Raw genomic sequence first — 13,178 nt, 5'->3', positions numbered from 1 at the left:
GGGTTACAGTCAGCCCGCTTTCATCTCAAGTAATCCCTAGTGGTCCACAAAAATAATTCATCTATCTTTAAAGATTTGTAAAGTTTGTAATTTTGTCACTCACACGAGCCACTCAGACCATTAGCAGACAGCTAAAGCTCGTCTACAGCTACTTTGATGGTCGTCAGTGCTTTCCATTACCTTTGAAAACATTCACTTACAGTTGGGCTTTGAAATATCAAGGACATTGAAAAGAGGCCTAATAACCATGAGTTTGCTTCTTCTATTCTCTCTTCAGCACTGAAGAGGCTTTAAAAACGGTGTCTTTGTAAAGCTATTTCTTTGTTTTAGTGAGAAAGTACCGCTGGCCATCAGCCAAAGACTTAATCTTGATTCTAGCTGGCAAGTTTATCCTCTGTGACTCAGGCAGTTAATCAGCCAAAATCTATCGTTTAGGAAAACAGTGAAAGCAGCTACATCATTTTGGAAATGGACTTTATGGCCGTGGAACACATTGAGTTTACTGCTTTGAGAATTGGGTAAAGATGCAGTCAACAAATGCAACAAATAAACAAGCTCTAGCCGCAGAAGAATGGGTGACTTATGTAGCCGACGGCCACGGTAATCATGTGATATCTATGTCGTTTGGCTAATCTCCTCACAGCCTCCTATCCTTTTCTTCAGGATGAAGCCTGATAGGGCAGCTCAGCCAGCCACACGCTAATTAATCTACAGCACCAAAGCCCCTTAATAACGCCCAAACGCCACAAACATTTGTACTCGTGCCAAGCCATGAAAGTTTGGTGAAAGGGTCCAGAAAAGTGGCCCCGAGGGAAAAATTGGCGGCATGTAGATATCGGACTTGTACTAAAACTGCCAAGGCTGGGGATTCTATTTCTGTATTACTCTGTGTAGCTAAACCGGTTAAAGGTGTTTTGGAAATGTTGACCAATAAGGTTTGTCAGCTTAATTTGTGGTTTCATAAGTTAAAAACAAAAAAAAAAGCATAGCCCTGTGACATTGATAGTCCTGCAGCTGGTGGCCAGATGATGCCTTTCTTTTGGCTACTTACTATGGGGGTTGGAGAGAGAAGTGGGAAGCAAGTGGATGGGGGAGTTGGTTTAATCCACTCTGTCACACCGTCCTGCTTTGTCAGAGACAATATCTGGCCTCCATTTTTCACTTTCTCTCTCTCTGCACGTCACGCAGCTTCTGTCATCTTCGCTCTGATTAGAACTGACAATCTAGGCTTCCCACTCTGGATCCATCTTTCTTAAATATTTAACCCTGTCTCTTCCTTATTATTTCTATTAGTATCCCCCCCTACAAATTCTATTCATTTCTGTCTCTCCCTCTGCCTCTCTCCCTCTCTCTTTCTCGGATGGAGCTTATCTGCGACAGAACAAATAGGCTCATTGTGTTTTGCAAGTGCTGTGAGGGTAGCATAGATGAGGCTTATTTCACTCAAACCTGGATAGGATATCCATCCACGGGGGAGATGGGGCCTGCAGGGACTCATGATGCCAGCAGAAAAACAACCAAATCCCAGATACATAGAGAAAAGCTGACACACTGTCCTAAATTTAGGGAAAAGGTGCTGGTAGAAATTATTGTAGAACCAGGACAGAGTAGAGAGCAGACTGCAAACAAGTATATATATATATATATATATATATATATATATATAACAATCAAATGACTGTCTGAAACAGAGTCTGAGCGAAGTATTGAATATCGGCAAGGTCAACGACTGTGAAGCTGCACGATAGGCTCAATGCGAGGAAAGCTGACCAAAATGTCTGCAAGATGAACAGCTTGCCAACAGCGAAAAAACAAAAGCAACGGGGACAGCTATAGAAGGCTGCCGCACAACAGAAAGGTCACCGGCTTTTGCAGCCTTTGTAGTGAAACAGGGCAAAATACTGAGTATCACTCACAAGATTTGCAGCTGAAAGGGTGGCATTTGACAAAAAGATCTCTGTGTATGAATTGCATGTTGAGTGCCTATTTTAAAGAAAGAAGAAGAAGAAGAAAAATAAGCCTGGGAGGACGGTCTTTAAGTGGAGCGTGGACAAACTGAGACGACCTAAATACAGAACAACCTGCAAGGGTTTGTTCAGAAATAACTCAGCATTCTTGCCCCTGCGGAAAACGAGCGACCTCCAGCACGGGGGCGAAACAGGTTCAGTCTTTAGTAACCACAGATCAATACACGAGCCGTTAAAAAAACCTCCATTGCCATTATGAATAATGTCCCCTTTCAATCACCAAGGGTCAAGGAAATGTTCAGGCACTGAAGCAGAAACGGATTCACACCTAAAACCTCACAGTTTGATGGAAACAACAGAGGACTCACAGACATCACATTTCTGCAATTTTGACAAATCAGAAAGTGGAGACGTTATTAATTTCACCTTCCTGATTAGTTTTCCCACGCTTGCAAACACCAGAAGACTTCACTCAGCTGTCTATTACTTTTTAGTTAAGCAGACGGTGCTGTTTGGACACAAGGACTTGATCACACTAGCCTCTCCGGCATGAAACAAAGTGCTAACCAGTCGCTCGGCCAGCTGCCATGCCACCAGTGCAATTAGAGATGCTTCTTATCACCGGGTACTTATAAAGGAAAGAAAGAAACTGTGCGGCAGTATCTTCCATCGTGGTCACACAAGTGCTATGCTCATTTCTGTGATAAAGCCACCAATTCAGATTTTGTGATACTGCATTCATTTAGCAGGTCACGAGTGATACCAACCCAATGCTGGGACATAGTCACAGCTAATGATCTTATCTCAAGGCATTTAACAAAGACAGTGACTGCAAATAACTTCCAGTTTAACACAACAATGGCTAAGTGTTTGTGTATGCGTGTCTGGACTCACCCTCAAAGCTTCTATGACCAGGTCTCGGGCCTCCAGCTCTCCCTCCATGATACTCAGCAGGGTGAGCAGCTCAGGCTTGCTCAGATTATCCATGTTGAACTCACATTTCTGAAACAAGTGGTGGAAACATGTCAGAATCATACAATACAATATCAATATAGAGCAGTACAATGCAATCAACCAGGCTGGGCACTGGATACAAATCTATGATGCTGTTTTCATGACAATCAGTACTAAAACCATTTTTTTTTTTTTTTTTTTTTCAGCCTTTGACCAGATAATGCTTTCATATCATGTTAATGTGACATATGATGTTCAACAACTTGCGTTACTATGCTGGCATTTAGCTCACTGGCACCTGCTTGAATAATACTTTGCATATTTGACTAGTTCCAAATGTGTCTATCATGACTTTACATATGCAACCAAATATGATTGTGTGATTATGTAATATTAGTGCCAGACAGGGCCCTGCCACTACGCCTTGGCCCTGGAAATTGTCCCAGTGGCCAGTCACAGTACTACAACTAAAGAAATCTCCTGCATCCCAAACAGAACGTTCCTCTTAGACCAGGGGTATTCAACTAAATTTTAAAGAGGTCCAGTTGGAGAAGATTTCTTGAAATAAAAGGTCCAGAAGATCATAATATCTAACTATTTGGTGTGATCAATATTTAATTAGCCTAGTAGTTGTATAGTAGTAGTAGTTGTATCTGCATGTAGTCAATACCTGACTGTCAAATCAAATGAATTCAGTGCAATTCAAAAACATTTTGACAATCTTTATTGTCATAACATAGACCTGAACACATTCGTATGACTGCAGATATGTGTAATGTTCTCTCATTAACCGAATAAAGTTGCATTTAAAAATAACAGGAAATAAATAAAGTGTGAAAATTGTGAATCGTCAAATAAAGCGCTTAACTTAAAAAAAAAAAAAAAAAAGGGATGAGAAGCTTGAATTTCCTCATTTCCGTTTCACATCTTGACTCGACAGTCTCAGCCAATTTCACAGATAATAAATCTCAACACCTCTTAACAATTGAACACTTGTCGTTTTCTCCCCCTTTCTCCAGCTCAGTCTTTCTCTCCCTTTGTTTTATCTACATGTATTGCCATCTTTCTTCTCTACCGTCTTTTCAAGTGTAACTCGACTCTAACTCTCTCATCTGTCTGTCTGCACTGCAGATCCACAATGTTTACCGCCTGGAATGCACAGACTTGATTGGCTGAGTGTTATCACATGGGATGGCTTAACTGGCTTGCAATTGGTCTGTGCGTTTCCTCATTAACTAAACCACTAACAAAAGCGGCACCAGTTAAAATAGAAGAAACCTTAACCTTAAAATCATAACCTTCTGTTTTGTTTGTCCATACGGACTGTGGCCCGTCTGTTAGTGACCTACGTTGTAGACCAACATAATAAAGGACAACAAGGGTGTTTTTATTGTAATTTTATAATGCACAGATCTTAGGAACCTGCAGGCAAGAGCAGCAGGATGCCGCCACTTTTTAAATATAGGTGTGGTGTGTATGTGCCTTAAAACGTTTAAATGGCACAGAAATTGTTAATGCCCACCTGAGCTGTGGACTATTTAAGGATGCAGCCAGAGGTGCTGCTGTAACTACACAGTGGAGATATATACACCATAAATTCCAAGCTACAGCTGAGATAATTAGTTCGGTGACAACAAAATCTATGACAAAAATATCTGTTGAAGCTTCTTTTTCCATGATGAAAACCTGGTCTCAAACGAAAACAACAAAGAGCGGAAATATGGTGAAGTGTTCTACATTTCTTGGTGAGTGAATAACACCCATATGACTAAGTGAAAGAGGGGCAAGAGGAAAAATGAACAAATTACGGTTTTACTAGAAAATTGTATTCAACAACAACCTCTTTGTATCTGTTAAAGCACACACTCATGCTCTTCATAAGTATAAGTGTTCTCTTCAGTTTTTAGAAATGGGATGTTGTTATGATTGTGAATCATACAGTGTGCGTTGTCGTGTTGTCTGCCTGTTTAGTACTGTGCTCCCTCCCTGCCTGCAGGGGTTGCTGTGTTGTTCTTTTTAATTTTCCAGCTTCCTGTATGCTGGGCAGTGATTGAAGGAAAGCTGCCTTTGTGGAGAAGCTGGTTGCCCTCCCTTTTTTTAAATCAGCAAGACTGATGAACTATCCTAGGCCTATGTCTGAGCATTTTTTGCAGCCAGATGTTTTTAAAATGTTATAATTGCAGTCTCGCCAAGTAAGGGTGAGAAGCCAGTTCTGTTTCTTTATGGTTTTTCCTGTTTTGGGTTCAGGAGCCCAGGGAAGGTCGCCATGCTTACCCTGAAGCTTAATGGCGGTAATGATGATTATTTTGGACTGCAAATTCATTAAGCACTAGTTATTTTGGGGAGCAAGGAAAGAGGGGGATTCATCCTTTATGCTACGTACCGATTTCCCCAGGCCAGTCCTAACAGTGTTTTCACAATATGATCACATTGTGACTGTGACATTAATATCACATGATTGGATATTACCAAAGGCAATGAGTAGGAATTCTACACGACATAACCTAGCACATCAACGTTAAATCAAACTACATCTGACACCAATAGGAATTCAAGAAAATAAAAGTGATGGACAAGTGGAAATTTTGCCCCACAGGTGGAACAAGATAACAAGACAAATTAAATTTCACTGTGATAACCATGACTGGTAAATAAACCAATAACTGTTGGCATATTTCACCCTGCACTGACGTGCCAAAGTGCAGTGATGTAAATACAGAGGAAATAGTGAGTGTTGAATAGCCTGGTAAAGGTTTGTATTCACAAGACCTTTTCAGCAGAAGAGTCCACCTTTAGAGTGTTGTAGAAGGCAGCGCTGGATGAAAAAAAGTTACGTATGCACTTAGCTGTAACTGAATAATCTCTCTTATATATTTAAAATCCATCTCAAATGGCGCCACCATCATGTAAACCTGACTAGCAGAATAAAAAAAAAAATGCTGCTTACACAACAAATGTACCACTTACAGTACTCCCAGTCTCCAACTGGTCTCATTAAGTGGAGCCCTCAAATTAGGCTGGATGTCCTGTCCTACCTCGAAGCCATTAAGGTCTAATTACATTTGCCTAGGTCATTAAGCACCTATTTGGTCAGTGGCAACTGCAGGGCCAATGGGTGGAGATGACTGTAATTGGGAGTGACCAGACCACTTCATGCTTCCCCTCATGTCAATTAAAAGCTTTTTCCGGTCTACTTATAAAAAGAGAAACCGCTGTGTGTTGCACACACTCCAGCCTTTTTTGCTTAACCCCAATAGTGAATCGTGAGGTTTGTGCTATAACACTCACTTAGGTACACGAAGAAGTGTTACACCTAGGGGGACAAAGTGCTCTAGGTGATCCATATCCATGAATAAACAGTCTTGAAATCTATTTTTGTTAACAGGTTAATGTGTGTCATTGTCTTTACTACAGTTTTAACCACCACAAAGTGGTAAGAATTAGCTCATTTAAAGCCAGTTAAAGTATCAAAACACGCACACACACAAAAAGAGAAATCTTTTGAAAATATCATTTTGGACTGATAAACTAACAAATCAACAGAATTTATCAGTAGATTTTTAAATAATCATTGGTTGCAGCCCTAATATACAGAATGATTACATTCTTGGAGAGGCTATTGTGCCTATTGAGAACTGCTCAGTCACATACTTTAATGCAGCATTATGTAATACTACTTTTCTATCCAGGTGTTGCAACATTCCCATAGCTTCCCAAGTTGTACAGACATTAGGTTAAAGAAAATGCGAGACAAGGTTGTGACTAACCCTGAAAACATCAAGTATGTGGCAAAAGTTTGGGCCTGTATTCCTAAAGATTCTGAGAATCCTCTCAGAGAGCTCCTAACTGAGCCTAAAATTCCTAGCTAGGAGTCTTAGTTTAGGAGTGATTCCAGAACATTCTCAGACAACTCTGAGCAAGGAATGGACAGAAACTCTTATCTAAGTGAGGTGTGGTTCACCCCATTGCTAGGCCTCATAGAATCTAATCTCTATGAAGACTGTGGAATTAGAAATAATATTTTACATAAAATGAAAATAAATAGTGAGCTATACTTTAAAATTATCCTACAAAATGTGTGAAAACTCAGGCCCACTTGCACAGTATTCACATGCTGATAGTTCTATTTATTTGCTTCCATTCATATACCATGCTGGTCATCTTTGCACTTCAGCCATTTGGTATTAACGAGTGTTAAGCTTTCATCAATTTCTGCAGTGCTGGTTGGCATTCAAATCTTCTACAATCCAACAGCAATTGAGAAGAAGTAAGAAACCCAACCGGACAGAGGAACAGTGTTTGTTGGTTAAAGAGAATAAGAGTATTTTGAGACGTAGATTTGGCCTCAATGTCACTATAAGCTGAGAAACAGGCATGGGAAAATATAGCACAACATATAAATGCCTCCTCCTGCCTCTTCTTTCAGCCATTTTCTCCTCTGCTTAAGAAATTCCTAAGCCTCTTAAAAGTCCTCCTCCCTGGTCTTAACAGATCTCACCTTAGGAGCACTCTTAAAAGCTAAGATTCTTTAGGAATACCTTTTATCTTTACCAGGATCTACTCTTAATTTTGAGGGGAAATTCTTAGAAAACATCATGATTCTAAGAATTTTCTTAGAATTTTGGCCACTAGGAGCAACTCTTTGCTCTAAGAATCTTTAGGAATACGGCCCCTGGTCTTAAGATTTAAACTCCAAGAGACTTCACATAAAGAGTTCAGGTCAATACAGTGAGTCCTTTTCATCTGCAATTTCTCAGAAGGAGACGTTTCATTTGCTTTCCTAGTCACATCCCTGAACACCATAACGACGTCCGGTCAGACGGCATTCCAAAGCGAAGCGTCAAATTGTTGTGTGGAGGAACTTTGAAAAGGCATTGTGCTCATTCAAAGCAGAACCTATGTGAGGAAAATGTGTGGAACTCTTGGCTGGAAAGCTAAAAAGAGATGATGTAACTTCACAAAGAGAGGCCAAAAGATATCTGCAGAGCTCGGCGACAGAAGAATTTCCAGTTACCGTGTTGGCCACTGCTGCAGCCATCTGCTGAGAAAGACACATCCAGCTTCATTCTCACTATCTGGAAGCCTTTCACCTGGCTACTTGTTCAGTACAATCTTAATGAACCAACAAAGGGAGAGGAGAATGGGGGCAGTTAAAGGCTCCTCTGGCTCTGGTGCACATCAGGCAGATTGCTACCTGCTCATTCTGGGGGTATGCAGTTGTCAGCCGGACTACCAGATTTACAACCCTCAATCAAAGCTTCAGCCAAGATTACTCCACTTCATCAAAGCGTCACACGTGTCTGTTGTATGACACATGACTTTGAAGAGTCCATTCTGAGATTTCCATATATTGCCACTTCTACATGTCCTTCATTCACTCCTGTGAGTGTTTATTTCACAGCAAAAGAGAGGACAGTCCGTCCTCAAGAACTGGAACATCCATATGAAGAAACAGACCAACACTCTTCTCTTTAAAGGTTTCTCTCACTGCTCCCATTGATATGTCCTTTTTCCTTTACGGGACAAGGAGCTGGAAAGGCTTGCATCAATCATATGTTTCAGTTTAGATGAGCCACGTTTTTATTCTGATAAAAGCAGGAGAGATTCCAGAGGATTGATTCATTCACATGGAGCCTTCCAGTTGATCTCCGAGCCTCCTTTTCCCGGCAGCGATCTCATCTCTCAAGAGAACTGGACGACTCAGGGAGGCTTGATGGACAGCAACCATGCGCCACGCTGTCCTGTCACGGAGGCCTTCGGAGGCCTTAGGTGGTGCGCGAGGTGAGATGAGGTGAGAGAAGGATGTATGGGGTTTAGGGTGGGCTCTTTCTCTCTGGCATTTCTGCACACTGAGCAGGTGAGGGAAGCGAACACTAATTTGTTCCATGAGCCATGAGCTGTACGCCAAGGGCACGAGCAGCCTGGCCAGTATTCAGAGGCTCGCTGTTAGCCCCGGTCCAATTAATAAGGCCTGTGTCATTTCACTAAGCCACAAGGGAAGAAAACGGCTCGCTCTGTGAAAGCTCCTCCGCTGTGTTCTGCTGGCGAAAACCTGCTTAGGCCTGTAAGTTCCTCACAAAGTCATGTCCTGTTACTGCAAGCACTAAGCTGTTCGATATGACAGCTTGTAAATAAATGCTGGCGACCCGTTACCAATAGTTACAAGGAAATGCCACCAGATTGGAGGTATCACATAGCTAACACTTTTCATAGAGACTACTAAGCTTTTGATTACATTCTAATTGTTTGTTTATTAGTTTGATCAACAGTCCAAATCCCTGAGATATTCAAAACCTCCTATTGTATAAAAGGGGTCAGCAGGTTTGACCATAAGCTATTTATCAGCACTGTTCAGTGCAGGGTTAACATGGGGATTACAGGAATGGCTGAGGGAGACTTCTGATGTGTAGATACCAGGCCTAATCTGAGCAGGTGGGCCTATGAAAGCTCACGACACAACTTGCGCATGGCCGCACAAATTACACAAGGGCCCCACCTTCACCTTTTGTGAAAGCAGGTCCCAGTGTTTACAGCTTCAGCTTCAATGAGAGGATGAAGTGGAACCATCCTACTGCCACAAAACAAAGGTAAAATTGTAGAAACAGCAATGAGTTAAAGTTCTTCTCATCTCCTAGCTTGATGTCAGCAAATAACATGTTACGTTGATGTGCTAGCTCGCGCTGCGTCTCCACTCTGTCATGCTGACCTAGATGAGCACTGCACCCTTTGGTGTATTCATTAAACTGCGGCTTGGAAAAAGTAACCATGTCGCCCGTGGACATGCGATCACATGCATGTGCACAATAAACCTCATGCAGCAACGTCTGTGGGAACCACTCCTGACAATATTCCGCACTCCTAAAGGGTGAAGCTCAATTTAAAACACGTTAATGATTATCTAGTCTCTCAGTCAACGTTTAGTTACAACTCTGGACTAATGAAAGATTGAAAGCAGTAGAATGGAAGTGGCTATTGATTATATATTGAATTTGAAAAGTCAATTAGCTGGGCATACTGGGCAATATGGATGCACGTCTCTCTGTAAGTAATAACCATCGAGTCGTAGTACAAATAGTATTGCATATTTTGAAATGCTGCATGAAAATAAGAAATTAAGTTAATATTATTGAGATTCTATAGAAAACATACTAATTGATAAATCTGGATTGTTAATTAAAACCTCATTCCACTTTGTATCTGTCTAGTAATCCTTAGACCAACAGATGGAGCAATCTGTTTTAAATGAGGACTGTTGTGGGAGCACCCAGATGTGATTGTACATAGTTCAATGTAGCATTATGTAGCACTATAGTACCAACAGCAGATTTATGAGACTTTACATAAAAGATCCATCTACTATAAATAAAGCTATTATTGAGTGGCTATCAGATAAATGGCTTTTGAAAACTGATCTGCTTCTTTTTGCCGTATGAAGCTGTAAACTGAATATTTAAGGTCTTGCAGTTAAGACTTTTGTGCATTATTTTTTCACTATTTTGACATTTTATAGACCTCACACTGAAAAATAATGAAAGCCTGCTAATTGATAATAATTAGTTGATAATTCTGCCTCCCTAACCACAGAGACGGATAGAGCTGGACAAATTAAACCAAAAATGATTTGGCACAAATGTGTGCCTTTTACATCTAAACTGTCTTAATATTATCTGAAGAAAGCTCCTTGAATTACTCCTAAATAAGAGGTTCTATACAGATGAAGTTTCACCCACTGACTGAAAGGGTTCCGCGTGATTAGACACCATCAAACGAAAAAGCAAAACGGGTAGTTTGAGTGACGTGTCCCCTAAAAAGGTGGTAAAATCATAGCGTTTAATCCTCTCTCGCCACTTCTCCAACTTGTTTACGGGGTCATTTGAGCCAGCCGTGTCAGAGCACAGAACTGTTGTTGTCAGGAAGAAGAAGTAGCAGTGACATTACAGCAGCTCGTGTTAGTGGCCCTCCTCCAACGTGGCAGCATATGCCAAGTAACCTCAGGCTTCAGTTACACTATTATTCTGCCCGACATAGAAAGCAAGGTTTGGAGTTGGAGCTGGACGGGACAGATCTGTCAAATTTAGAGAAAACCAACAGCCTTTTCCCCCACAACCAGCAACTGCATTTGCTCATCATTCCTGTCTGTCACAGTGATATCCAACAGGACAGGGAACAAATGTGGTCAGACAAACAAATGACTAAATTAAGTGCAACGAAGGTCAAAAAACATTAAATTTGTTACCCTTCGTCTATTGTACTCTTTCCATTGTAAGGTCTTAGTAGACAAACTTTCTGAACTGTGACCAAACATGCTTTCTGTATTTATACGTATGCAAAAGAAATTCTGGGGGTACTCACTGTTTGTTTAAAGTAGTTTTAATGTGGCTTAAGTTGAGGTATGTTTACACTTTGTCTGATAACGGCTCATTATTTTTGTCGACTCATGTCCCCTTGTCCTCAGAACTCATCAGTTACCCAGATGGAAAAAAAACATACATATGTCAACAGAGCTCTAGACATGCTGTCTTATGGTAAATGTGTAGGAGGTGACCAGCAGCATGAGTAGGAGAGTGCCTTTCATTGACCTCTGACCCCTATCTGGAGCACGGGTACTTCAGAGTCCTCACAAACGAGAAACTTCCCCCACCTCAGGCCAACGACAGTCTGACAGGGGTGAGCAAAGAGCAAAATGCTTTATTTATCCACGGCAGGCACCATGGTGTTTGGTGGTGGGAGGGGAAAGTGGGAGGCTATGGAGAAGGAAGCCCCCTTTTGTTGGCCGCAACCTGGAGAAGGAAGAGTGCGCTGGCAGAGCAAAGAGTGAACTGAGGAGGCTGCCTGGCTCCCATGTCTTTGGAGCACCTGTTCGCTTCAACGCTAAATGTAAAGTAGCCTCCAGGCAGTTCTGAGCACGCTCAGAAGGGGGGGGGGGGGCAGGTCTGCTGCCTGACACGGTACTCCCAGCTATGCTGGCTGAGTCACTGAAATTAAGACCAATTTAGAAAGGTGTCTGGTGAACCGGGCCTCCACCTCCACCTCCTCCTCCTCCACCACACTGGCTCTGCCCTCCACTCACCCCCGCAGCTCTTCTCGCACCATCTCCTCAGCTCGCCACTCGAACCTGCCCCCACCTCAACACCCACACCACCACCACCACCACCACCCACCTCTAGGACTGTGGCCGCTGTTCTATTATAGCTCCACATTCATTTTCACCGGCCTACCTCTTCAAACTCACACACAAAGAGGTGCCTTTTTACTAGATTACTGCACGGAAATCAAAAGTTCAGCAGAACAAGGACATGCCCCCAGTCTGCACCAGCTTGCAAGGCACCGGCTTTCACAACAACAGCGGCCTGACAGGTTACATCTGGAGCCCGCTAAAGGAAAGGGAAGGAAAGGGCTTCACGACCTCCCGTCGGCCAGGGCAACAGATAGATCAGTTTGCACAGAGGGGTGCTGAGCCACCGCCATGGTACATATACTGCGACCTGTGAAAGGGCACGGGTGAGAAATCACAACTAGGTGAATGTAAACATCTGAAAGTCAGGGACAACAAAAGAGTACTTTTAAAATATGATTTTGTATAGAGTCTGGTCTGGCCATCAGATTAAACCTGCGGAAGGACTCACAGGAAGGTTATTTGTTATAATCTATGGATGCCTGTGAGGGTCTAATTGATGGTGGGCCACTTCAGAAAAGAAACCATTTTCATACCACAATTAGCTTCACATGGCAAGTGAATATTATTTACAAACTAATTTTTAAAAAGGGTTTTATGGTAGTTTTACTAACTAATACATTGTGAGAATTAACACATTCTCTTGAGCCGAACAGGTCGCTTTAAGTGTCTTCGCATGAACCCATTTACTGCAATGTGTATCAGCTCCAACCTGTACAGCCAGCGACGATTTCTCTTCTATCAGGCGCAGGATAATATTACAACTGCAGGATGAACGTTCAAAGCAGCCGGTGGAGGCGAACAAAGGAATTCATTGGGGAAAGAAAAACACCGTCGTGCCTGTGCTGGAGGCCACTGAGAGTAATTCTGGGTTATTAATCTACCGAAAAGGAAAAACAAAAAGAAACGACACGAAGCTCTTGCTTTTCCTCCAGACATTGTCGCGAGGCTCGCGCCGGCCACCTCTGTTGCTTCACGAGCCTGAGCGAAATAGATGCGCGCGATATTTTACCCTCTTTTCCTCGCGCACTGCCCCAAGGCCACGCAGATTCATAAGAAATAAAATAAAACACCCGCGCGGC

At 42.2% G+C, this 13,178-nt stretch overlaps 1 protein-coding gene across 1 annotated transcript in view; it reads right to left on the bottom strand.

Annotated features, from left to right (window-relative positions):
* Nucleotides 1-13,178, bottom strand: part of cttnbp2 (cortactin binding protein 2) — an 86,970-nt gene that overhangs the window by 73,422 nt on the left and 370 nt on the right. Inside the window, exon 2 of the mRNA XM_084555931.1 lies at nt 2,862-2,969. Coding sequence (XP_084412057.1) covers nt 2,862-2,969 — 108 coding nt within the window. The remainder of the gene's footprint in view (nt 1-2,861; nt 2,970-13,178) is intronic.

The sequence above is a fragment of the Chelon labrosus genome, assembly GCF_963514085.1.
Source record: "Chelon labrosus genome assembly, chromosome: 11".
Taxonomy (NCBI): Eukaryota; Metazoa; Chordata; class Actinopteri; order Mugiliformes; family Mugilidae; genus Chelon; species Chelon labrosus.
Note: the sequence above shows the minus strand (reverse complement) of the source record. Positions and strands in the feature narration are given on the sequence as shown.